General features: G+C 34.6%; 1 protein-coding gene across 5 annotated transcripts in view; it reads left to right on the top strand.

Moving 5' to 3' along the window:
- TTK (TTK protein kinase) overlaps window positions 1-24850 on the top strand; it is a 39786-nt gene extending 14936 nt beyond the window's left edge. For 2 of the 5 annotated variants that reach the window (XM_015136820.3, XM_015136821.3), the window contains 12 exons: window positions 3327-3475; window positions 7376-7512; window positions 8893-9019; window positions 12466-12558; window positions 17475-17632; window positions 17756-17907; window positions 18963-19087; window positions 20389-20469; window positions 22075-22251; window positions 22567-22651; window positions 22976-23073; window positions 24435-24850. In XM_015136820.3, coding sequence (XP_014992306.2) covers window positions 3327-3475; window positions 7376-7512; window positions 8893-9019; window positions 12466-12558; window positions 17475-17632; window positions 17756-17907; window positions 18963-19087; window positions 20389-20469; window positions 22075-22251; window positions 22567-22651; window positions 22976-23073; window positions 24435-24518 — 1466 coding nt within the window. In that variant the 3' untranslated portion in view covers window positions 24519-24850. The remainder of the gene's footprint in view (window positions 1-3326; window positions 3476-7375; window positions 7513-8892; window positions 9020-12465; window positions 12559-17474; window positions 17633-17755; window positions 17908-18962; window positions 19088-20388; window positions 20470-22074; window positions 22252-22566; window positions 22652-22975; window positions 23074-24434) is intronic. The other 3 variants (XM_015136823.3, XM_078001252.1, XM_078001253.1) reach the window with 2 other exon arrangements.
- Window positions 24851-25108: the final 258 nt, after the last annotated feature.

Below are 25108 nucleotides of genomic sequence, written 5' to 3'. Positions count from 1 at the left end.
ATATTTTCCTTCTCTATTCTGTTATTATGGCAAATTACATTGACCTTCAAATGTTAAGCAAACTTTGCATTTAGGAATAAGCCCAATTTGGATATAATTTTTTATCCCTTTTGTATATCAATTGCTAATATTTTGTTTAGGACTTTTGCATCCATTATAATGAAAGGAATGGAATTGTATATTTATAGAATGTTAAATATATTGTTGAGGTGGTTTTGTTTATAGACCTTTGAGAGAATAAATTACAAACTTGCATAAGGTGAAATTTTTATGTTAAACTAGAGGTCTTGTAACTGACTTAAGTCCAGCTGCTTGCTACTCGGAGTCAAAAAAGACGAGAAATGAGGTGTGATGAAAGGAAGGCAATTTTATTAACCAAATGCTAGCAGTTGGAGAATGCCCAGGCTCTTACCTTCAAAAGACTATTCTGCAATTTCTGAAACATGCTTTCCCATATTATAATTTTTTCTTAATTGGAAATGACCCAGACCTCTCATGAGCATCAATTACTTAATTCAGAATAATTTGAAAGTCCACTACAGGCATTTATCTCATTTACATGCCCTGAGCTTTTTCCATTTTTAACAGTATATCTAGATTACTTCTGAAAACTGAGATGTTATACAAAGCTAGTCATTATTTAAAGTTGTTTCCCTGTTAACCATTTTTAAAGTCTGAGTAACAGGTGAACACTTAAGTAAGAACCTAAGTAAATGTATTTTGCCGGCAACTCAGAATATTGAGCTGTTTTCATTGAACCACCAATCTAAATTAAATCTTATTTGTCGAAAAAATCACACAAAGATTAGTCTGTTTTTGACTGTGTTTTATAGTCTTATAACCGTTATGTTAAACCCTGACATCTTAATATATAGACATAGACAAATATGAAACCATTTGGTCAAAATACTTAGATAAAAATATATGCTGATGATTCTGAAGACATTTTATTTTTATTAATAATTTTAAAATCAATTTAATTTACCAAAGATTCATGTGAACTTGAAAAGCATTAGGACTTACTTAATTTATGAGTGTTTATTTACTTATAAGCCAATTTGGTAGCATGCTAGATTCAACATATACATGTATGTACATATACACATGTCTAAACATGTATACATACAGGCACAAAGATCCAATAGCTTTTACCTCAGAATCTAGCCATAAGATAGCAATGCAAACTCACCACTTTATAAAAGATAGCTGATCCAAATTATTTTTCTGATGAAATTGGAACCTGTTCACATGGCTAAACCTTGTTTGCCTTGATAGGTAATCTAAGGAAAGCTGTCAACCAAAATTTGGGTAAAGCAGTCTATATGGCAGTTTGGTTTTAAAAACCTCTATCCTTTTTTTCCCCTTTTTCTTCAGTTGCAAATGAGTTACTAATGATTCTGTTATAACCGTAACTGGCTGAACTGTATAAGAAAAATAAAAAACCAAACTCTCCAAGTGGTCTTTAAACAGTGAGTTTTATCTCAACTCAAGTAGCATAATAGCACATTCAAAGCAGGCAGAAAAGAAAAGATAAAATAGAGAGCTAGCTTTAGAAGACTGTTTAATTTTATAGTTGCAGGTTAACCATTTGAACTCTGAATTTTTCTTACTGTAATTTGCCCATAGTTTTAAAATGTGCACAAAAATGGGCTGTACTGTGTAACCAGCTGGAGTCCCAGATAGTCCAGGAAAGAGCTCACATGCTTTCTCCCCTAACAAAGCTTGACACAGATACAAGAAATATTCTGGAGTCCAAAAGAGTATGACAAAAATCAGAGGCCAGGTTGTTGGAAAGCATTTCTCCAGTAGCGAGGAGAGGAGCAGCCTATCTTGCTGGGTGGGATGGAGACAGTTTCAAAGCACCCTCGGAGAGAGGGATAATGCTAAACAGAGACACAAACACAGGCAGATCCAGTGCAGATGGAGCACTCCAAATCCATCCCCAAAAAGGGGAGACTGGAGATAAGTGCTGAGATCTTGTCTCAAACCCAGACAGCATTGCAGAGTGACCTGCATTGGGTCCAGATGGCAAAGAGGCCCAAATGGCACCACAGATGACCTATACTAGGTCCAGACAACTAGAAAATGCAGATGGCTAAGACAGAGGATTTCCCAGTACACTCTGGTTGATTTATCCAACCCTTGAATTCCGTTGACTTCCCAGATGCCACTTTCCTTTCACTAACTGAGCGTTACAGCAAAGGGAAGGGAAGGAAAAATCCTTGAGACAAGGGTGGTCTCCCTAGCTGCTGGGAATTCCTTAAGGTCCCAACTGCAGGGTCAGCTAGCTACAAGCAGCTGGCGTTTGCAAGTGGCCCTTGCCTTGGCCGGGTAGCCTGAATGGGTGAGCCTTGGCCTGCTCCCACAGCCAATTGCTCCACTTGTTGGAAACCAGGTGTACAGGCTGGGCCCCTCAAAACACACGGTTCCTCACACAAGGCACCACGTTTGTAACTGACTCAAGTCTGGCTATTCACCACACAGAGGCCAAAAACACGAGAAGTGAGGTGTGGTGAAAGGAAAGCAGTTTATTAATCAAATGCTTGCAGTTGGGGACTGGCCAGGCTCATGCCCTCAAAAGACCATTTCAACTTTTTGGGCTGAGTGAAGGGGTTTGGGAAAGAAAAGGTGTGGGAGAGATGTGGGAGTGGTGCAGGTCTGAATGTCTTGTTCTGATGGTTATATTGAGTCGTCGCCCATCTGGAGGTAAGGTTTGTGTCATCCTGACTTCACTGGGTACTGCTAGGCTAACTGATGGAAACTGCCCCTAAGCAAGAGGAGTCTGCAGCTCCATCTCTGCTTGGTTCGTTTCAAAACTGGCCCCTGAAATTTCTAAGCAAGTACATGATTAGATAAGTGAACACTGTTCCTGGAAGTGCCTGGTGGGAAAGGGAGAAACTAAAGAGTTTAAAAGTATGCTTTGAGGCTGAAAGCAAAAAGGAAAAAAAAAGGTTCTAAAATGCATTTTGAGACTTGGATACTCGGTCCATGAAAAGTGAATTAGCTTCTCTTTTAGTAAGACTTTATAACATCTATATGTTTTTACATTTTTACTTATTTATTGGTAAAGAAGCATTTAAATGTGGCAGGGTCTCTGACAAAGTTCTTAGTAACAATTTAGGAAGATGACTATAGTGCAACTTTGTGAAATTGACTTGCTAAAAGCAAATTGTTAAGTAGCTGGCTTAAAGCTTTCAGTTTCTCTCCCTCCTTGATTGTTTTTAAGAACTAAATACTAATATAGTTTGTAACATGTTCTATTGTTTAGGCTTAGTTTATTATGATCAAATATTCTTGCTTTTTAATGACAACAAATACAATTTCAGAAACTAAAGAGTACCAAGAACCAGAGGTTCCAGAGAGTAACCAGAAACAGTGGCAATCTAAGAGAAAGTCAGCATGTATTAACCAGAATCCTGTTGCATCTTCAAATCAGTGGCAGATTCCAGAGTTAGCCCGAAAGGTTAATATAGAGGTAACTTTTCCACTACAGTACAACATTGCTTTTTTGTTCATAATGCATTTCTGAAGTTTGATGATCATATTAAATGTTTTCTTTTATTAAATATATATGAAATTTAGTAGAATAGTTTATTTAAAGGTTTTTTTTATCATTTATAAAATGGTGTTCAGTAGCAGTCATACATTCAGTAAGTCAGGCCAAATTATTTTCTATCTTCAATAGTGTTTCTAGATTGCCAATAGACTGGTGCTATGGGCCAAATCTAGTTCTTAGCCTGATTGTGTAAAGATTTATTGGAACACTGACACACTGATCCATTTAATGTCTATGGCTGCTTTTGCATTATAAGAGCAGAGTTGATTAGTTGTATTAGAGACCACCTGGCCTGCAAAGTTTAAAATGTTTACTATCTGGTCCTTTGCAGAAAACTGTGTGCTGATCTCTGAACTAGCACAGTGCTGTCCCAAGCACTTAACAGTTTCCTATGGTCATACTCATTGATAAAAATAGAAAAATAGAAAAATATAGTCTAGACACTGTACATGAATTTGTAACATACTGAATGATCATTCCTGGTGGCTTTTCAGAAGGAATGATCAAGTAGGATACTAGAGAGCTATAGCTGCAATTCATGGCCATAGTTTCCTTAACATTTCTTTTCAGTGACTTGTAGTAAATACAGTAAAGGCTTTGTTAATTCAGTGGTTCTCAAACATTTGGTCTTTTATACTCTTAATTATCAATGCTCCTAAAGAGCTTTTGTTTATGTTGATTATATTTATCTCTATTTACTATATTAGGATGTAAAACCAAGAAATTTTAAAAATGTTTATTAATTAATTAAAAATAAGTGAGGGCTGGGCACGGTGGCTCATGCCTGTAATCCCAGCACTTTGGGAGGCCAAGGCAGGTGGATCACCAGGTCAGGAGATCAAGATCATCCTTGCTAACACGGTGAAACCCCGTATCTACTAAAAATACAAAGAATTAGCCAGGCGTCATGGTGGGTGCCTGTAGTCCCAGCATACTCGGGAGGCTGAGTCAGGAGAATGGCTTGAACTCGGGAGGCAGAGCTTGCAGTGAGCAGAGATCGTGCCACTGTACTCCAGCCTAGGCAACAGGGCGAGACTCCATCTCAAAAAAAAAAAAAATTACTGATAAACTCATGTGAGTATAAATGCATTATTATGAAAAATATGTATTTTCTGAAACAAAACTACAGTGAGAAGAGTAGCATTGTTTTACAGTTTTTGCAAATCTAACATTTGGCTTAACAGAAGACTGGATTCTTATGTCTGCTTTTGCATTCAATGTATTTCATTATTACATGTCATACAGTCTCTAGAAAACTCCTGTATATATTCATGAGAAAATAAAAGTGAGAAAGGTAAATATTGTCATAGTAAGATCTGTAAGTAGTAGATATAGATAACAAATGCCGGATGATAAGGATCCTGACAGGTTGAGGCATAGATTGTATCAAACAAGCATCTCCTCTTTTTTTTCTATTTGGAAACTGTACACTAATAGGATTGTAAGGGAACTGAAGACCGTATGGATCATTAAAGAAATGCAAATCAAAACCATAATTAGATACTACTTCACACCCACTAGGATGGCTTTAATTAAAGAGACAATAACAAGTGTTGGTGAGGATGTGGAGAATTTTAGAACTTTCATATGCTGCTAGTGGAAATGTAAAATGGTGCAGTCACTTTGGATAACAGTCTGGGAGTTCTTCAAAAGGTTAAACATAGCTTTATGTGATCCAGTAATTCCACTCCTAGGTTTGTAGTTAAGAGAACTGAAAATATACATCCACACAAATACGTGTACATAAATATTCATAGTAGCATTTTCATAATTGCCAAAAAGTGGAAATAACAAAATATCCAACCAATGAATGGATAAACAAAATGTGGTACATCCATACAATGGAATGTTAATCAACAATAAACAGTAATGAAGTACTAGTACATGTTACAACATAAGTTAACATTTACAATATGCTAAGTGAAAGAAGCTCACCACAAAAGCCCATATATTTAATGATCCCATTTAGATAAAATCATCAGAATAGGCAGATCCATAGAGGTGGAAAGTAGATTAGTGGTTGCCAGGGGCCGGGAGCAGTGGGGAGTGGGGAATGATTACTAATGGGTATGAGGTTTCTTTTTAGAAGATGAAAATATTCTAAAATTGGATAGTGGTGATGGTTGCACAGCTGTGAACCATTGCACAACTAAAAACCATTGGATAGTACACATAAAAAGAAAAAGTATAGAATCTAGGCAGTTTCTTGTGGATACAGCTTGTCCAGCAGTCCCTTCAAGGGAGGAATGTTTTTGTCTCACATCTCACTTACCAAATGGCTATGTGCTGTCTGTTCTGTGTCCAGACCATTTCTTCCTCTTTCTTGTAAAGGCCTGTTCTTTTGATGCTTTTGACTTACTCTCAATCTCTGAAAGTCCTGGTGACTCCCCATCATTCCTTGAAGATATTAGGCTCTGGATCAACCAGATCCCAACAACTGTCACTGTTTTTGTTGGCTTCTACACTCCTGTGTATTACCAGTCCTACAGCTGGCCTTCATTTTTCTAACTTCTTCCTATCTCATGACCATTTCCTTAATTTTACTTTAGCCACCCACTCCTTATATCCTCAATTCTGACCTCTAAAATCGCAAATGCAGACATTCCACTCTATGAGCATGATCTCTTTCATTTTCCTTGTTCATTAATCTTACTACAGCAGTTCCTCAGTAACATCTTTACCACTAATCCTAAAATATGTGCATGCTTGCACGTAAGCGTAGACACACGAAGTATTAAATAAGAGGGAAAATTTTTCCTGGAAAAAAAATTTCTTGGCCAAGACTGAAATGTAGAAAGTAGGATAGATTTAGCCACTGTAATTCTCAAGTGCGTAATGAGGACCAGTGTGTTGAAATTATAATAGATAAACCAATTTAATCCAATTTATTTGCAAATATTTTCTAATAACTAAAGCTGTCCCAAAATTGAAGTGAACCTCTGTAGACTAGTGATGCTTAGTTACTAAAAGTATTCAAGCAAAACTTGGTTCTCTATTTAATTGAGATGTGCTACAGCAGGGGTTATAGCAAACTTTCTATAAAGGGGTTATCAGGCTTTGCAGGCTAGAAGGGCTCTGTTGTAGCTTTTCACCTCTGCCATTAGAGCATGAAAATAAAAGCGATAAACAATATGTAAACAAATTGGCATAGCCATGTTCTAATAAAACTTTGTTTACAAAAATAGGCAGACAGCAGGCCACATTCAGCCTGAGCCTGTAGGCTGTAATTTGCTGATCTCTGCTACAGCGAATGTTCTTTCATCATTGGTGTTTGTACGGGATGAATCCTACAGGTTCTTTTTTTTTTTTTTTTTTTTACAATGCTTTTGGAAAAAGAATTTCTGCAGGTTCTGTCTCTTCTTATGGCAGACACAATATAGGCATTTGTTGTTCCACATTTTGCTAAGTAATTAGTATTCTGCCGCATTTGAGGAGAAGGGAATAGAGTTTTATTGATTAAAGAAAGGCTGATTTTCAGCAACACAGACTACTATTTTAGATTATAAGAATTTAATACCTGTTACAATAGCTCTGATAGAGGAGAATGTTAAATTCTGTTTTAAACAATTTTGTGTGCCTTCCCTGTACTTGCCATCAGTTTGAGCAGAATGTACTAGGCTTAAGAATTTGGAGTAAAATAACTACACTAAAAAATTTATTGAGAGTCTAAAATGTATATTTATATGCCTACCCCTTTTAGTATGTTCTTGTATATCATATGTTATTGTTTTATTTTAAAAGTTGTAATATTTGTAAAAACTAGTGAACAGGCAACTAATTTAAAAACTCTAAATCATAGTGTTCCTTATTTTGTTTTAGCAGAAACACACCACTTTTGAGCAACCTGTCTTTTCAGTTTCAAAACAGTCACCGCCAATGTCAGCATCTAAATGGTTTGACCCAAAATCTATTTGTAAGACACCAAGCAGCAATACCTTGGATGATTACATGAGCTGGTAATTACTTTTGGCCCCTTGCTTGATTGGCAGGGTGGTATGATAGAATTAACATGGGCTTCTGGGCCAAATAAATATGGGATTAAATCCTGCTCTTTTACTTTAAAGACTTTCCAACTTCATATTATTTTCTCAGCATCATTGTTTTCATCTATAAAATGGAAAGGGGAAAGTGGTTGCAAAAATACATATCTTTAAGGATTGTTGTGAATGTAGTTTTTGTCATATTGTAATCTGTACCTACAACCTATAAATATTCTAAGGATGTAAAACGTCTTGATAATCATGTATTGCCATGCAGATATCTCTCTATTGAGAGAGAGATTTTAAAGGTTAGTATTCTTAGAGCGGATAAAGAGTAGATGAATTTTTTCACGTGAGTGGTGGTAATTGGAAAGTGATAGCTTCTGGAAGAGATTGGTTGCTACAGTTCATGTAGTTCTGGGGATATTCAAGGGTGTAGTACTTGAGTGGATAGGAATGATGGATAAGTGAAGAAGTTGGATGATGAGTGTGCTGACAGGGAACGCAAGGGATACTACAAAAAAAAAAATGAATGACATTTCAGAGAAAGGAAATAAAGGGGTGTGGTACATTACAACCATCAACCAGTGGCTATATCTTTAATGTCTTGGGGGATAGCTTAAATCCATGTCATCTTTTACGTTTCATTTTCATAATGTAATTCTTGATCTTAATTAGAACTAGCCTTAAAGATTTTATAACCCAGCCTCTTACCTACTTAATATAGTTTTACTATATATTGCCTCGTTTTATTATATGTAGAATATTTTAAAGAATGATTGCTAACTAAAATAGCAATAGTAGATATTTCTTGTGACATTAAGTTAATTATTGTTAACAAATATTTGTGGAGCTCTTTCGTGCCAAGCATTGTTCTAGGTGTTGAGGATATATTAATAGCAAACAAAGCAAACAAAGCACAAATGTATGCTGGACAGATTTAAGCTCAAAGGCCAAACTCCTCTGACGTAACTGGCTTTCTGATGTTTCTAGCAAGCCATTATAGAACAATACTGTTTAAAAAAACACTCAAAATCTGTGACCGGCCATAAGCTGACATTTGCTAAATTCGTATAAAATAACTCTAACTACTTTGTATTTTAAATGCCATCTTTTTTATCTTACAAAGATTTCTTGTCTGCATACAAATATTTACTTTCAGAAAGAATTCCCCAAAATTAAATATTTGGTGGTGGCATATCTGGAATAAATGTCAGCTATATCATGTAAACTGACTTGGGTTCTGTTTGATGTAGCACTTTAAGTTTATATCAGCCTTTTAAAATACTTGAAAACAATCAGAATCTTATTTATTAAATTGTAATGTTTTAAATAAAAAATATATATATTTCCTAGTTTTAGAACTCCAGTTGTAAAGAATGACTTTCCACCTGCTTGTCAGTTGTCAACACCCTATGGCCAACCTGCCTGTTTCCAGCAGCAACAGCAGCAAATACCTGCTACTCCACTTCAAAATTTACAGGTTCGATAAGCTTTATATATGATGGTATATGTTAAGATACTATCAGTTTTACAGCTTTTATTTTTATAGCATCTAGATATCAGGAAAGGTCTTAAGAACTTGGCCATTCTTATTTCCACTAGACAAAACTTTCCTGCTATCCTGATAAGAGTGTGCCTTGTGGCTTTGAGAGGTTCATTATTGAAGAAGCTGATGAAGTTACTCTTAACTAGGCCAAAGGATCAGTTTGAATAGCTGGATAAAACTTCTCTTATAATCAAGGCTACCTTTTATTTTTTATTTTTATTTATTTGTTTTTTTTTGAGATAGAGTCTCACTCTCTTGCCCAGGCTAGAGTGCAGTGGCGCGATCTCGGCTCACTACAACCTTTGCTTCCCAGGTTCAAGTGATTTGCATGCCTTAGCCTCCCGAGTAGCTGGGATTACAGGCACGCATCACCACACCTGGCTAATTTTTGTATTTTTACTAGAGACATGGTTTCACCATGTTGCTCAGGCTGGTCTCGAACTCCTGGCCTCAAGCGGTCCGCCCGCCTCAGCCTCCCAAAGTTCTGGGATTACAGGCATGAGCCACTGCACCTGGCCGAGGTTACTTTTTGTTGTGTTTTGTCAGCTGCTAGTGAGCAGCTTCATTTTGTTTGTTAGTATACAATTCATTTGGAAATGTAAATTTTCAAAAATATCAGAATAGCAATATGAGGTACTGCTAGAATGTATTATACTAATAACTAAACTAAGAGGAAAGTTTTTTTGCTGATGAGGCAAAAGTTGGTTTCTAATAACTGTCCTAGAGGCAGCTTAATTAACTGTTAGAAAATGTGGGCCTTGGAGACACTGGGCATGAATCTTGGCCTCACTACTTACCATCTCTGTGATCTTTTGCAAGTTACCTAAACTTTCTGTGCCCATTTCATCATCTATAAAATTAATACAGCTAACTATCTCCTAGGATGGTTATGAAGATTAAATTAGTTAATATATATGTAACTCCTAATACAGAGCATGACACTTAGTAAATCAGAAATATTAGCAGCAGTCGTTATTTAAATAAAACAATAAAAATACCCATTAGTAATTAACTATAAAAATCAACTAATAAAAAAATTAGTCAACAGAATAAGAACAGTGATTATCAGGGAAGGGAAAAGGAGGAATGGGGAGTTACTGTTTAATGGGTATAGAGTTTCAGTGATGATATTTGCACCACCATCCATCTCCAGAACTTTTTCATCATCACATACTGAATGTACTTAATGCACTGAGTTGTACCTAAAAATGGTTAAAGTGGTAAATTTTGCGTTATGTATAATTTGCGCAGTTTGAAAGAATAATGGATAGAACAATGAACTGACAGTCGATACTAACTAGAAAGAGGTGATAGTGTTTTGAGGATTGAAACAATATAATAAATTACAGAGGAAAAGGAAAAATGATCAAGTTTATTCATGCATTGATTCAAAACACGTTTGTTTAGCTATTACTGTCAGGCCCTGTTTGAGTTGCAATCCAGAAGACGAGTCACAGATGACAAGTGAAGGGGCTTGGTGGAGCCTTCTAGAAGAGGCCAGTGTCAGGAGAGGACTGAAAGAGGCCACAGTGTGGCTAGAGCTCAGGAAGGGGAAGGGGTGAGTCCCAAGGTTTGCTGGGCCCTTAAGTTTTACCCTAAGAGGGTGGGAAGCTTTGGAAGAGGTTGAAGCAGGGAAAGTGAAATGAGCCGATTTGCATTTTGGAAACTCTAACCACAGTGAGTAGGGCAGACTAAGGGGGATGTGGAATGTCCTGTATAGGAAACTGGAGTTCACATTAGTGTTGAATCACAAATAAGAACTATTTTATTTTAAAAACTGTCAGCAGCCATGGGGAAAGGACATTGAACTGCTTTCTTCCCTCGGCAATGTTCACAGTTTTAAATATGAAAGGAAGAAGAGAGAGGAGGCACAAAAGAAAGGAGTGGGGAAATGATGAAATTACAACACAAAAAGCCCAACACTTTGTTACAGAAAATATATATGGACTCAACAGTGTATCTCAATCCTAGAGGTGAAAAAATTAGAATACTAACTTTTTATTTAAATAGGAGATTACATGAGAGAGTCTACCATTTGGAACCTAAAGCAGGCCTTAGTTAAATTGAGGTTTATTCAGACCTTATTTCAACTTGGTTAATCAGCTAATCAGGAGCTCTTTTTGTTTCAACTTCTTTATCAGCTCAGAATAAGTCCTCTCAGCACTCCATCTGTTCAAAGCATTTATAGGTACACAGAGAGATCCTCCAGTATAAGGAAAGGGATGATGGGGCAGGTTGTATAGTACATCACCTGAAAGTTTGCTGGGGAAGATGCTGAGGTTCCGAAAAATTAAGTAACTTTTGAATATCACTCAGCACAAAGTGTGGGGCTGTATTAATGAGTTCTCATACTGCTATAAGGAAATATCTGAGAGTAATTTATAAAGAAAAGAGGTTGAGTTGGCTAATGGTTCCACAGGCTGTACAGTAGGCATGATGCTGGCAATCTGCTTGGCTTCTGGGGACGCCTCAGGAAACTTTCAATCATGGCAGAAGGTGAAAGGGAGCAAATGTCACATGGCTGGAACAGGAGGAAGAGAGAGAGTTGTGGGGAGGTGCCACATACTTTTAAACCACCAGATCTCTTGAGAACTCTCAGAGAAGCACTGAGGGGGAAATCTACCCCCATGATTCAGTCACCTCTCACCAGGCCCCACCTCCAACATTGGGAATTATAATTTGACATGAAATTTGACAGATCCAAACCATGTCAGGGACATTGCTGAAATTTGCATTTGTCTCATTGACTCTAGAGCTCTTAGCACCTTAGCACATTGCTTCCTTTATAATATAACGCTAAATGAGAAAGAAGAATACAGATATAGCCGGATGGTAGTGGCATGCCTGTAATCCCAGCTACTCGGGAGGCTGAGGCAGGAGAATCGCTTGAGCCTCGGAGGCAGAGGGTGCAGTGAGCCGAGATCATGCCACTGCAGTCCAGTCTGGGAGACAGAATGAGACCCTGTCTCAAAAAAAAAAAAAAAAAAATACACATATAATTATGTGTGTGTATATGTACATATGTAAGTAAAGAGGTATAAGGAAAAAGAAAAGAAATATGAAAAATATAATTTTATATTTTAGTTTTTATATATTTTTTTAAGCTTATAAGTTTGCAGATTGCATATTAAGTGTTTTTTTCCTCCTCGAAATTTCTTTTGAAGTCAAAACCAGTTAAAGGGGGAGATCTTAGAAGTTTGTCTACATTATTTTTTAAGGTTTTTTAAATTTAAGTAGAGCAAGTCCTTTTAAAAATACTGTAACATTTCTAATTAAGATTTAAGATAATTTCAAAATGGGGAGCAGTTGACTATACCAAATGTAAGCTAGTTTCTTAGGCATATTGATTGAACTTTTATTTATATATTTTACTTATTTAGGTTTTAGCATCCTCTTCAGCAAATGAATGCATTTCGGTTAAAGGAAGAATTTATTCCATATTAAAGCAGATAGGAAGTGGAGGTTCAAGCAAGGTAAGTATCTTAAAATATTTAAGAAATAAATAAAAATATTTTAAACTTTCTATTTTTTTGTCTTTTTACCTGTGAGGGCTGCTTTTCCTTAACTTATAGGGGCCATGTTGCCCTTGAGCCAAAAAGCCATCTTAACACCTGCCCTTTTCTTCCCACTGCCTCACATGTGACATATCTTCTTTAGATTTCTTATTCCCCGTCTCCTGCCTTTCCTTTCAATGTCCTATGCTTCTAAACTTCTTCTTTAATAACAAAAACATTGACATGGGGTAGTGAATGACCACTATGTATTATCACAAAAGAATCAGAAATTTCTGAGTCAGAATGTGATGTAAATTGCTAATATGTTTAGAATCATTCAGCAAGGATTTTTGCTGATGGATTTTGTTTTGTTTTCAGTTATTCATTTCAGAAACAGAATTCAGTAACAAGTGAATTTCTGGAATTAGATTATTTTCTAAACTTATGTGAGTTCTAAATTTATATCATTTTACATCTCTAGATTGAAGGCATCTTAAGCATTATCTAAATTTACCATCTTTAATTATCATTCAATTAAATCTACTTCCGTTAGATTTTTGCCTTCATCATTCACCAAAATAACTGTAATCAAGACCACTAATGACCTCCGTTTTTTTTGCCAAATCTGATTCTTAGCTTAGATTTTGGATTACTTAGCATTTGGGACAACTGATGTTTTTTCTCAATCAAGCTTTTTTCCATGCTTGGTTTGTGTTTTTCTCTTCTCAAACTGGCCATACCTATTTTCCTCATGTTCCTGATCTCAGTGAAGCAGTGCTCCAGGGCTTAGTCCTCAACCCTCTTTCATCTTTTTCTTAAACTTATTCTGTTGGTGTTCTCTTTCAGTCTTGTGGTTTCAAATATCATGTATATGCCGACAATTCTCCAACTTGTATTTCCAGCTCGTACCTCTCCTTTGAATTGCAGACTTGTATATTCAACTTGACTATTCAACATCGCTTCTTAGTGTCTACCAGGCATTTAAAACAATATGTCCAAACACAACTCTTGCTCCATAGCTTTTCCCATTTCAGTAAATGGCAGCTTCATTCTTCCAATTGATTGACCAAAAAATTGGTGCCTCTTACTCTCACACACACATCTAGCCAATCAGCAAATCTTGTTGGTTCTACTTCAGAGTATCTCCAGAATCTGTTTCTCATCATCTCCAGCATTATTGTTTTGGTCAAGGCAACTTTTGTATTTTCACCTAAATTACTTTAGTAGCCTCCTAAAGGATTTCATTGACTCAGTCCTTGCCCTCCTGGTCTATTTTTTAAAATTGTATATTGACAAATTATAGTTGTATATTTTTATGGGGTACAGGGTGGTATTAGCTTTTTTAATACAATGTGAAATGATTAAGCTAATTAACATCTATTACCTCAATTTTTTTGTGTGATGAGAACATTAGCAGTTGACTCTGCAGTATTGAAATGTATAGTATCCAATTATTATTTTCAGCATGCTATGCTAATCATCTAAAAAAAAACCAAACTTGTATCTCCTATTTGAGCCTTTGTATTCCTTCACCAACATCTCCCCATTTCCCTCAACCTCCAGCCTTTGGTAACCACTATTGTCAAAAGTGGTATGAGCTCTTCTCTATGAGATTAATTGTTTTAGATTTCACATATAAGTGAGAACATGAGGTATTTGTCTTTCTGTGTTAGCTTATTTCAGTTCTTCCTGGCCTATTTTAACATAACATCCTGTTTTCTTCTAGATATCATCATGTGTCTTCTGAGTTAGGCCTTCCTTGCCCACACTCTAAAACTGCAACTCCTACCTTTAATCACCAATGTTCTCTATTCCCCGCCTGGTTTGTTTTTCTGTGTATCTTACCTTCTAACACATTCTGTAATTTACTTACTTGATTTGTTGTTTGTGTCCCCCTGCACTTGAATGTGAGCTCCATGAAGATAGTGATGTTTTTCTGATTTGCTCAGTGATACTAGCCCCAGTATCCAGAACAGTACTTAGAACAGATAGGGATTGAATTTATTAGTTGAATGAGTAAGCTGTCCGTCCTAAGCTCTTTTGCTATTATAAGTTGTTAAACACATTAAACACAAAACACATTAAACACATTAAACAAAAACTGTTGGACTCATTTTAAGTTTTACTGTAATTTCCTAATCTCACTAACAATAATTAGACTTGCATAAGGCTGTCTTATTAACTTATGAAAAATAAGGATGGCTGGGTGCGGTGGCTCACACTTGTAATCCCAGGACTTTGGGAGGCTGAGGTGGGCGGATCACGGGGTCAGGAGATCGAGACCATCCTGGCTAAGAGGGTGAAACCCCGTCTCTACTAAAAATACAAAAAAATTAGCCGGGTGTAGTGGCGGGCGCCTGTAGTCCCAGCCACTCGGGAGACTGAGGCAGGATAATGGCGTGAACCCGGGAGGCAGAGCTTGCAGTGAGCCGAGATCGTGCCACTGTACTCCAGCCTGGGTGACAGAGCGAGATTCCGTCTCAAATAAATAAATAAATAAGGTATGTGCATTCCCATGTGTATCAACTCTTCAATAAATATTGGTTTCATTATACATTTCCTTTTATCAGTCTATTTGAATTACCTAATTTAGTTGCTTTCATAAAAATTACTTGGCTGATATTATTTATTTGTTATTTGGCTATATTTTAGTAGTATCAAGGTAAAGACACTTAATAGAGGTATTTATTTAGTGGTATGTTTTCAGAGAATGTAGAGTGGCATTTTAATGGCATTTTAACATTTTTTTCCTTGGAGTATAATGAAGGTGTAAGCTTAAGTCAAGGGCCAAGTGATAAAGCGATGGCTGGCCCATATTTTCTGAATTCAACTAAATTATCATTTAAGTTAATTATGATTGAGTTGAAAAAAATCAAATTCCTCAAAGAAAGTAACATGCTTTATGAAACTAATACCATTTATGCTTTGCCTGTTTCAGAGTTTAGGCAGTGACCAACTTTTAAGGAGGCTATTGAGAGTATCTAGAACAGTCATGGGGTAATGAGAATGGTCAAGACACTGGTAACTTCCCATAAAACTAACAAATCATAATTCTGACACGATCTCTATGAAATTGAAATAAGGCTTACCTAAACCAGATTGCAAGAGTTTTGCCGGAACAGGGACAGTGGGGGCAATAATAAACTCATTCATACAAAAAGTTGATTTAAAAGTTTTCATTTGTTTACTTAATTTTAAGATCTTATTACATAAATAGCTTTAGTATCCTGTACTTTTTTTTTCTGATATGTCCGAAAACTTTAGCATGTTTTAAAATGTCCACTTTATTCTGTCCTGAATGTCTTCGTGATGGTAGCTAACATTTGCTTCACTCCAGACACACTACAGAACGCACTGCAGACATCAGTCATCTGAGTCATCCTTCCAATCCTGTGCCGTAGGTACTACTAACAGCATTTGAGTTTTGAGAGACTAAGGAAAACTCTCTTGGGTTTTTGTCTGAGAGACAACCCAAAGTTAGGTTGCTGATAAAGATGGAGCTGGAGCTCAAATACAGTTATTTCTTTCTAGTCTTTCCTAAGTTTCATATCCTATGTTTTCTAATCTTTAAATTTTATTTTTATGATACAAAGCTATTTCATTGTACAAATATACTACCAGAACATACAAATAAGGCATTAGCCATCACATTCAGGGTCATGGGTTAATGAGGTTATTTACCTTTTACAAAATGGCTTTATGCTGCTATTTTTAAATCCCTATCTGTTGTATTGTTATTTTCTTATCCCTCTTATGCCCCATCCCCCTCTAATTTGCTGTGTATCCAACTAAAACCAGTAATACTTCATTCGAGTCTCATACTTAAAACTTAAACACAAGCTATACCTGAGGGGCCTAATAAATTCTCCTTGTTAGTGCAGTTTTAGCACATCAACCTCATAAACACTTGGACTCTTTTCTTATTCCTTCCCAGTATCTGCTGGGCAGTCAAGGTTAAATGATTTTTTACTTAAGTATGTCAAAAGGGGTAAATGAATATAATTTTTCTTGTATACACAGGCATTTTGTATTTGAATTGAGTTTTAAAAGCACCATCCTTGTTGCATTTCTGCGGAAAGTTAGCTACATTTGCATTGTTTTCTATTTTAAAAAATGTTATCTGTCCTATAAATGTTACTTAGGAATTGACCATCTTTTATAGCCAGAGCAATTGGACTTTGATCTCAGAGATCCTGACAACATACAAGAACAGCTTGTTCCTGCCAGCTTTACTTTGAAATTCATACCTACTCTACTATTCACAGCTGGATATACTGATAGCTTATGATTAGTATATATTTTTTAATATTTTCTATCACATGAATGAAATTGCTAAGTCGCGGCACTATGGAGAAAACAACATCTGTGAATTGAATTGACTCTATATCATAGCCTTTAGTCATCCTTAACTTTTTTTTTTTCCTTGAGACAGTGTCTCAATATCTTGCTGAGGCTGGACTCAAACTCCTGGCCTCAAGCAATTGTCCCACCTCAGCTTTCTGAGTAGTTGGGATTAAAGGAGCACACGACTACACCAGGCTTGTCCTTAACATTTTGGGTTGTCTTTTTCTTTATGCTGTTTCCCTGGTTAGGGCATCCAACAGATTGTTACATATATGAAATTTAAACTTTTCTTACATGTTGATATAGAAACTTTAGATTTATACCTTTAAATTATTGAATGCCCATCATCATAGGTCGTTGGGAATGGATTGTAACTCTGCTATCAGAATTATTTCTCTCCTTCTACACTCAAAATAGGCCCGAAACTTTTCATTGTTCATATCAGTATTTCCTTTAGAATTTTCTCAACCTAAAATTCTAATACATTTAGAATCATTGTGTGACAGTGTATAAATAGTACATTCTAAACTTCTCTTTGTTCTACTGTGTAGGTATTTCAGGTGTTGAATGAAAAGAAACAGATATATGCTATAAAATTTGTGAACTTAGAAGAAGCAGATAACCAAACTCTTGATAGTTACCGGAACGAAATAGCTTATTTGAATAAACTACAACAACACAGTGATAAGATCATCCGACTTTATGATTAGTAAGAATCCTTTTTAAATTTAAAAAGAAAACTTTTTGCTATAGTTCTTCAGGTAAATATTTAGTAAACTTTGATATAACCTAGCCATTTATTGTTTTGTTGTTTTTATTTGTTTAATTGCAGTGAAATCACGGACCAGTACATCTACATGGTAATGGAGTGTGGAAATATTGATCTTAATAGTTGGCTTAAAAAGAAAAAATCCATTGATCCATGGGAACGCAAGAGTTACTGGAAAAATATGTTAGAGGCAGTTCACACAATCCATCAACATGGTATTTAATGGTTTTTTATATTTGTAAGGTTAAAATATTTGTTAATAGTGTCATCTTAGAGAAATATACCTATAATTTTAAGGCATTGGTTGTTGGTATCTTTAACTAGATGAACTAAATAATTAGAAGTTTATTTAAAGATAAAGGAACAAAACCATTTCTTAAAACACTGTTAACCCAAAGGATATAGGACACGAACTCAAGTTCCCACATCTGTAATACAAAATGTATTTTTCTCAGTATTAACGTAGTCTGTCATCTTTATCTCCAAATACTTGGATTATAGCAGGTCTAAGACTTTGGGGTTCAGGCATCCTAAAAAATATGAGATGTTTACTCATTCTCCTAATCATTTTGTATTGTATGCCCTATGTGAGAGTTGTTTTTTGTTTGTTTGTTTTTTACTGTTAGACCTACCTTCTGGGTTGGTTTTTACTTGTCCTTGGTTCTTTTTAGGGTTTTTCTCTGCCTTTACCTTATCCTATATATTTTTTTTGTTCTTAGTACTGTTATCCTAGTTAATTGTAATTTATCTCCTCCTTATATCCCTCCTTCTATAAGTTAAAAGATAATTCACCAGTGATCAAGATCAGGGCTATGGGGTGGAGATGTCAGGAGCTTTAGGGTCTTACTGTCTGACAGTATAATTTATGATGCTCTCTAGTGGGCAGTGAATCACAGCGGTTAAGAGGATAGATTTCTGAAGCTAGACTGTCTGGCTTCAACTCATGGCACCGTCACTTAGGCCGTGTGACCTTGTACAAGTTACTTAAACTCTCATTGCCTTAGCTTCCTTGCCTTACAATGGGGATGATGATAATACTTCAGCATTGTGGTGAAGATTAAATGATTCAGTACTGTATAAACAACGAGCTTAGAACAGTGCCTGGCACATATCAAGTGCTATGTAAGTGTTTGCAGAATGTATAAAAAAATAAATATCGAATTGGATTCACTAATTGAAGGAATAAATACAGCTTGACCTGTAGACTGAATTTTTTGGTCCTTAGGATGTTTTGCATTGTTTAATATTATAGTGGAATTTTATTTTAAAGGCATTGTTCACAGTGATCTTAAACCAGCTAACTTTCTGATAGTTGATGGAATGCTAAAGCTAATCGATTTTGGGATCGCAAACCAAATGCAACCAGATACAACAAGTATTGTTAAAGATTCTCAGGTAAGACTTTTAATGTTGGTTATCTCACAGTAGAGTTCAATTCTTTTTTCACCTGTGAAGTATTATATTGCAAATGAGTATTATATTTTTAATCATCTCTAAAGGATTTGAAGTCTTTTAATAAGAATGGGTTTAAAAATATAAACCATAATCATTATAATTTAGAAAATCAAGATCAAATGGTAATATCCCCAGCAATTTTGAATGGTTTTACTACAGCTGAAGTAGAGAAACAGTAATACCTTCCTTGGAAATCACTTGATCATGATCAAAAATTGACCTGAAAATTTGGCTCAGAGTTTCCTTGTAGCAAAGAGATAGTTGCAGTTATATGTTTTTCATTGTCTGTGAGGTAAGATTATTTTTATTCTTCTAGAGAAGCAGACCTTTTCCTATCACTGAAATTGGAAAAAAAATTCTTAAATGGGCCTTCATATTGTAAATGCCATAAGTATTATAAGCAACATTTTTATAATAGATATTGTAACAGCAAACTTAATGAAGTTTTTTTATAAAAACTAAAGCAATGGCACCAAAGTATATCTAAAAGATATTCTTGCTTGGAGCCAAGATGATATGTTTTGTGTTTACAGATTTTTGATGTGAGTTCACCTTAATCCCAGGAGTAAAATAGACTTTGTTAGGAGGAATAGATGGACAACTTGCCCTATTTGAGAGTCATGTCTCTTTATATCAAAAGTATGGCAGAACAATGAGTTGTAAATCAGCTTGACAGTATCTTCCATGTCAAGGCCCTAAAGTAGATATATTCTGTGTTTAAAGCAAACCATTTATTTTAGAAGAAAATGAGGCTGTTGTAAGGTTGGCATATCATGCTGTAGAAACTCAGAGGACTACTGTGGGACAAAGCTAGATGGTCTTTTTGTTTATGTATTGGTTGGCTTATTTAAAAAATATGTATTTTTAAAGTTGAATATGTTACAACACAGAAACGAATGGTAAGTCCCTCAATGGCCTCAAAGTTTATGGCCATTAATAGAATTTTAGCCTGGACAGTTTTTAGGGCAGACTTTACTAGTTGCCCACTATAATCACAGAAAAAGCACAGCATTCTGAAAGGAGTCACTTTGCTAATTATGAACCCAACTCATTTTGCTGCAATTGGGAAGAAATTTGATATATATATCTTAACATTGTCAGCAGTTATTTGAAGTTTGCAAGGATATCGTTGAAATCTATAATTAGCCAACTTTCCAAGGATTTGGCATTTGTATTTTTAAGAATCTAAAGCAGAATGAAATATTTTCTTTGATTTGTGTTTTCTCTGACTTGGCGTGTAGGTTGGCACAGTTAATTATATGCCACCAGAAGCAATCAAAGATATGTCTTCCTCCAGAGAGAATGGGAAGTCTAAGTCAAAGGTACTGAAAAGATTATTTACATTGCAATTATCTGGTAACAGTAGGGAATGCGCTGTTTTCTGAATAAACTTACCAGATAACAATTTCTTTAAGTTCTAAAACTTTTTAGGCCATTACAGAGACATTGCTGGTTTTTTTTGTTTGCAATTCTTATTATTTTTCACCACTTATTCGTTTGTGAATTCTACATTTCCAAGTACAGCTGGAGAATGTAGTTGTTTTCTGGCCTGCCACTGGCTACTTTTCCACTGACTTTATCTCACTACCTTGATGAGTTTGTGTTAGCCTCTTGGGTGCCCTTTGTCAGGGACTCCTTTTGCCTACTGTGATGCCTTGGGCTCCCAGGCTAACCTTTCTGTACATCAGTGTAACCCAGTGGGTGCAAGCACAAATTGTCCCAGGGACCTGCATTCATTCAAGCCATAGATCTGCCTCTCTAAATTGTGCCTATAGACAGTGCCTATTATAAAATAAATTGAGGATTAAATGGGAAAGAATATATAAAGTACTTAGTACATTTATCCAGCTCAGAATCATTGCTTGATAAATGTGTTTTTTTGTTTTGTTTTGTTTTACTAAATTATATTTTCCTCCTTAGAAAATCTGGCTTTTAAGTGTTTTTCAAATAACTGGCATAAAATTTTGCCAAATGTTTTCATTAAATTCTTTTTATATTTGTTTAGCCTCCACTCTTCTTCTAAAACTTAACTTTCTTGTGTTTTTATTAGACTTTCTGTGGTTTTGTTCATCTTAAACAAGCAGTTCCTGACTTCATTTATCAATTCTATTTTCATTTGCTTTACAACTTCAGTACTTACGATAACCAGAAGCTTTTCTCTATGATTAACCATATTTATGGTTTTTCATTTAATGCCCGTGACAATGTACTTTTATAATGTCTATACCAGAGGTGAGGAAACAGACACATAGCATTACCAGTTAGTAACACATCTTCAAGATATGTTAAAGGTAATATTAATTTCATATAACTAATTATTTACTTGAAATAGCTGAAATGATTGAAATTGTGTAACTGGCTTAGATATAACTGATCTATTCAAAAGAACTGAATTAGTTTTTTACTTTGAAGATGTTTTAAAGCTTGTAAATACTTGGGGATTTTGGACACACAAGCTCAGCATAGTTCTATAATACATGCGTTTGGGTTTAAAGTTGTATTATTTATTTATTATTTCCAATGGTCTTATCTGAAGGGTTGCATAATTTAAACAACCTTTAAAACTGTATACATACTTTGAACTTATATAAATATTTATAATCCAATAATTCTGGAGAAAACAAGTAAACTTAAAACTTATAGTTACATTTTTTAGTTTATATTTTCACAAGTTGGAAAGAATTTAATATTTTGTCTTAATTGGAATATTTTACTTACGAGGTTATAGAAAGATTTAAAGTAAAGCTCATATCTTCTGATGGAATAACCAACTGAAATGGAAACTAGAAAAAGATGTTTTGTCATGTTACCATAATGTAGTACACATTCATTGAGATTTAATTATGATTTTAAATATATATAATATATATGTTTTTACATTTTACATGAAAATAACAGCAACTTTTTTGTGTTTGTTTGTTTCTTAGATAAGCCCCAAAAGTGATGTTTGGTCCTTAGGATGTATTTTGTACTATATGACTTATGGGAAAACACCATTTCAGCATATAATTAATCAGATTTCTAAGTTGCATGCCATAATTGATCCTAATCATGAAATTGAATTTCCTGATATTCCAGAGAAAGATCTTCAGGATGTGTTAAAGGTAATATTAATATCATGTAACTAATTATTTACTTAAATGCTGAAATAATTGGAATTGTGTAACTGGCTTAGATATAACTGTTCTATTCAAAAGAATTGCTAACTGAATTAGTTTTTTACTTTGAAGATGTTTTAAAGCTTGTAAATACTTGGGGATTTTGCAAAAGTGCCTTGGGAGAAATAATCCTATCATTACTTGAGTGAGATATCTAATAAAAGCAACTTTTATAATGTAATGTAATCTGGAAATATACTTTATCAATGTCATATATGAAAACCTGCTTTGTTTCTCTTTAAAATATCTTTGTTTTAATAGTGTTGTTTAAAAAGGGACCCAAAACAGAGGATATCCATTCCTGAGCTCCTGGCTCATCCATACGTTCAAATTCAAACTCATCCAGGTATTACTTCTTTAAAAATTTGTCTGTTACTAGATTGGTAATATAAACAGTCTTTTACCTATTGATATAACAAAGACAGAATCTAAATTGCCTACCCTTTGTCAGCCTGCCTTTTTCCTTAAGGAAGTTCCATTATTATAAATAGTAAAGTAAATAAACTTTTTTTTCTTTACTTATGGTATTTATTTTTACTTATTCCAGATAAGGGGTTAAAATCAGTGATAAATTACAAGAATATCACTTGTGCTGTTAAACAAAATGTGTATTTATAATGGACTTATATTTTTCTTAGTGGTATTAGTGTATTATTGATTTATTTTATAGGTAACCAAATGGCCAAGGGAACCACTGAAGAAATGAAATATGTTCTGGGCCAACTTGTTGGTCTGAATTCTCCTAACTCCATTTTGAAAGCTGCTAAAGTAAGTATGTCTGTTCTTTACATTAATTTTAACTGTTTTATGTAGTGAATTCAACACTTAAGGAAACAGTCTGAAGGAAAGTTGGTCCAATCATCAGATCAGTTATGAAACATGTTTCTACATTTAGATACCTAACATGTGCCTTTTGACAAATACAGATTTACTTGATTTGTATTCTTCTGCATACAGTACAGTTCAAAGTAGATCATCACATAAGGTGCATTCAGGAATATAATGTGTCTTTTAACTCAGCACCATTATTAACACAGCTTTTGAATTCATTCCTTTTAGCCAGTTTTTTCCTTAGAGACATTACATCTAATGGCTTTTTTGAAGCTGTATACAGCAGTCAACACAATTCTGAAAGCACAAGTCTCAAGCTGTTTAGCCTCCAATGTCCATTTATATCTATACCATGATTTTTCAAGCACCTAGTTATTACTAGAACCCCATGAATGCTTATTGACCAACTGGTTTAGCCAACAAGCAGTTACTAATTATATATTTCAGTTACACAATTATCATAAAATTACGGGAACTTAAACTATCAATACTCATAGCTCTTTAGATACGTATAAAGTCCATCTAAGTTGCCAAGAACTTGAGTACATTTCTGAAGGAATTTACTATACATTCACTGTATTTGCATTTATGTGATATGAGGTAACTGTTTTCTTAAATTTTCTCAAATGCTAATGGCTAAATCAATGGATTTAGTAATTAAAAGTGGACCGAATATGTTTTGTAATTGCTCTGTATTTTGTATCTCCATGTTTTAAATTTATACTAATATCTTGTTCAAAGCCTCTTATAGCTATAATTGGGGTAGATGAGTTACTTTTATCACTGAGGTTGTATGTTCCTTGAGGGCAAAGATGTCTGCCATCTTCATAAGTTAAATGTTAGCTGAGTCTTAAGTAATTTTTAAATACATGGATTTTAATATATATCTAATTATTATATTTATATAATAATTTGTAATGTCTTCTATTTATTAGTTAAAATATCATCTGTATAAAGTTTCCTTATAAATACATTTTGTATAGGAATTTACCTAAGACTAGCTTTATTTAAGAAAAAGTAAAGAGATAAGGCCTTGAAGTCTCATATGTATGTTTATTAGTAGCTCTGTTATATTTCTCTCATAGAAAGATTGAGTTACATCTCGTGATAGGTAATGCTTAAGACCAAGCTTGGTGTTTAAAATTCTTTATGATCTCTATTAGCTTATAAAATAATTTCCCAACTGTAAGAGCAAGAGTGAAATAAATGTATTATATTTAGAATACATCAAAATACATCTAATGTGACAGTACATTGAACTAAAAAATTACCAAACAGATTTGTGTTTTTAATTTCAGACTTTATATGAACACTATAGTGGTGGTGAAAGTCATAATTCTTCATCATCCAAGACTTTTGGAAAAAAAAGGGAAAAAAAATGATTTGCGGTTACTCGTAAATTGTCACATACCACCTATAAAATATATTGGACTGTAATACTCTTGACTCCTTGTGGAAATCTACATTTGAAGACAACATCACTCTTAAGTGTTATCAGCAAAAAAAATTCAGTAGATTATCTTTAAAAGAAAACTGTAAAAATAGCAACCACTTATGTCACTGTATATATTGTAGACTTGTTTTCTCTGTTTTATGCTCCTGTGTAATCTATTTGACATCATTTCACTCTTGGAATAGTGGGTGGATAGCAAGTATATTCTAAAAAACTTTGTAAATAAAGTTTTGTGGCATAAAATGACACTAACATTTCAAAGTTGTAAGATTGTTTTCTTTAAGAAAATGTATTGTTGGCATGGCAGCAAAATTCTTAATTAGTAAAAAGTAGATTAGGGAAGATGTGAGACTAGACCTTAGTAAATGAACTTCGAAAAGCAAATCCTGAAGTGTTTGAATTCCAAAATAGACTTCCTAATTATTTCTGGCACTGATAACAACAGTCTATAATTTTAGGAAAGAACTTGGCTCTTTCAGATATTCTTCATAACATCTGCTGTTTTTGGTATTTAGAATA

This window comes from Macaca mulatta, chromosome 4 (genome assembly GCF_049350105.2).
Source record: "Macaca mulatta isolate MMU2019108-1 chromosome 4, T2T-MMU8v2.0, whole genome shotgun sequence".
NCBI lineage: Eukaryota > Metazoa > Chordata > Mammalia > Primates > Cercopithecidae > Macaca > Macaca mulatta.
This window is presented reverse-complemented; position numbering and strand designations above follow the sequence as displayed.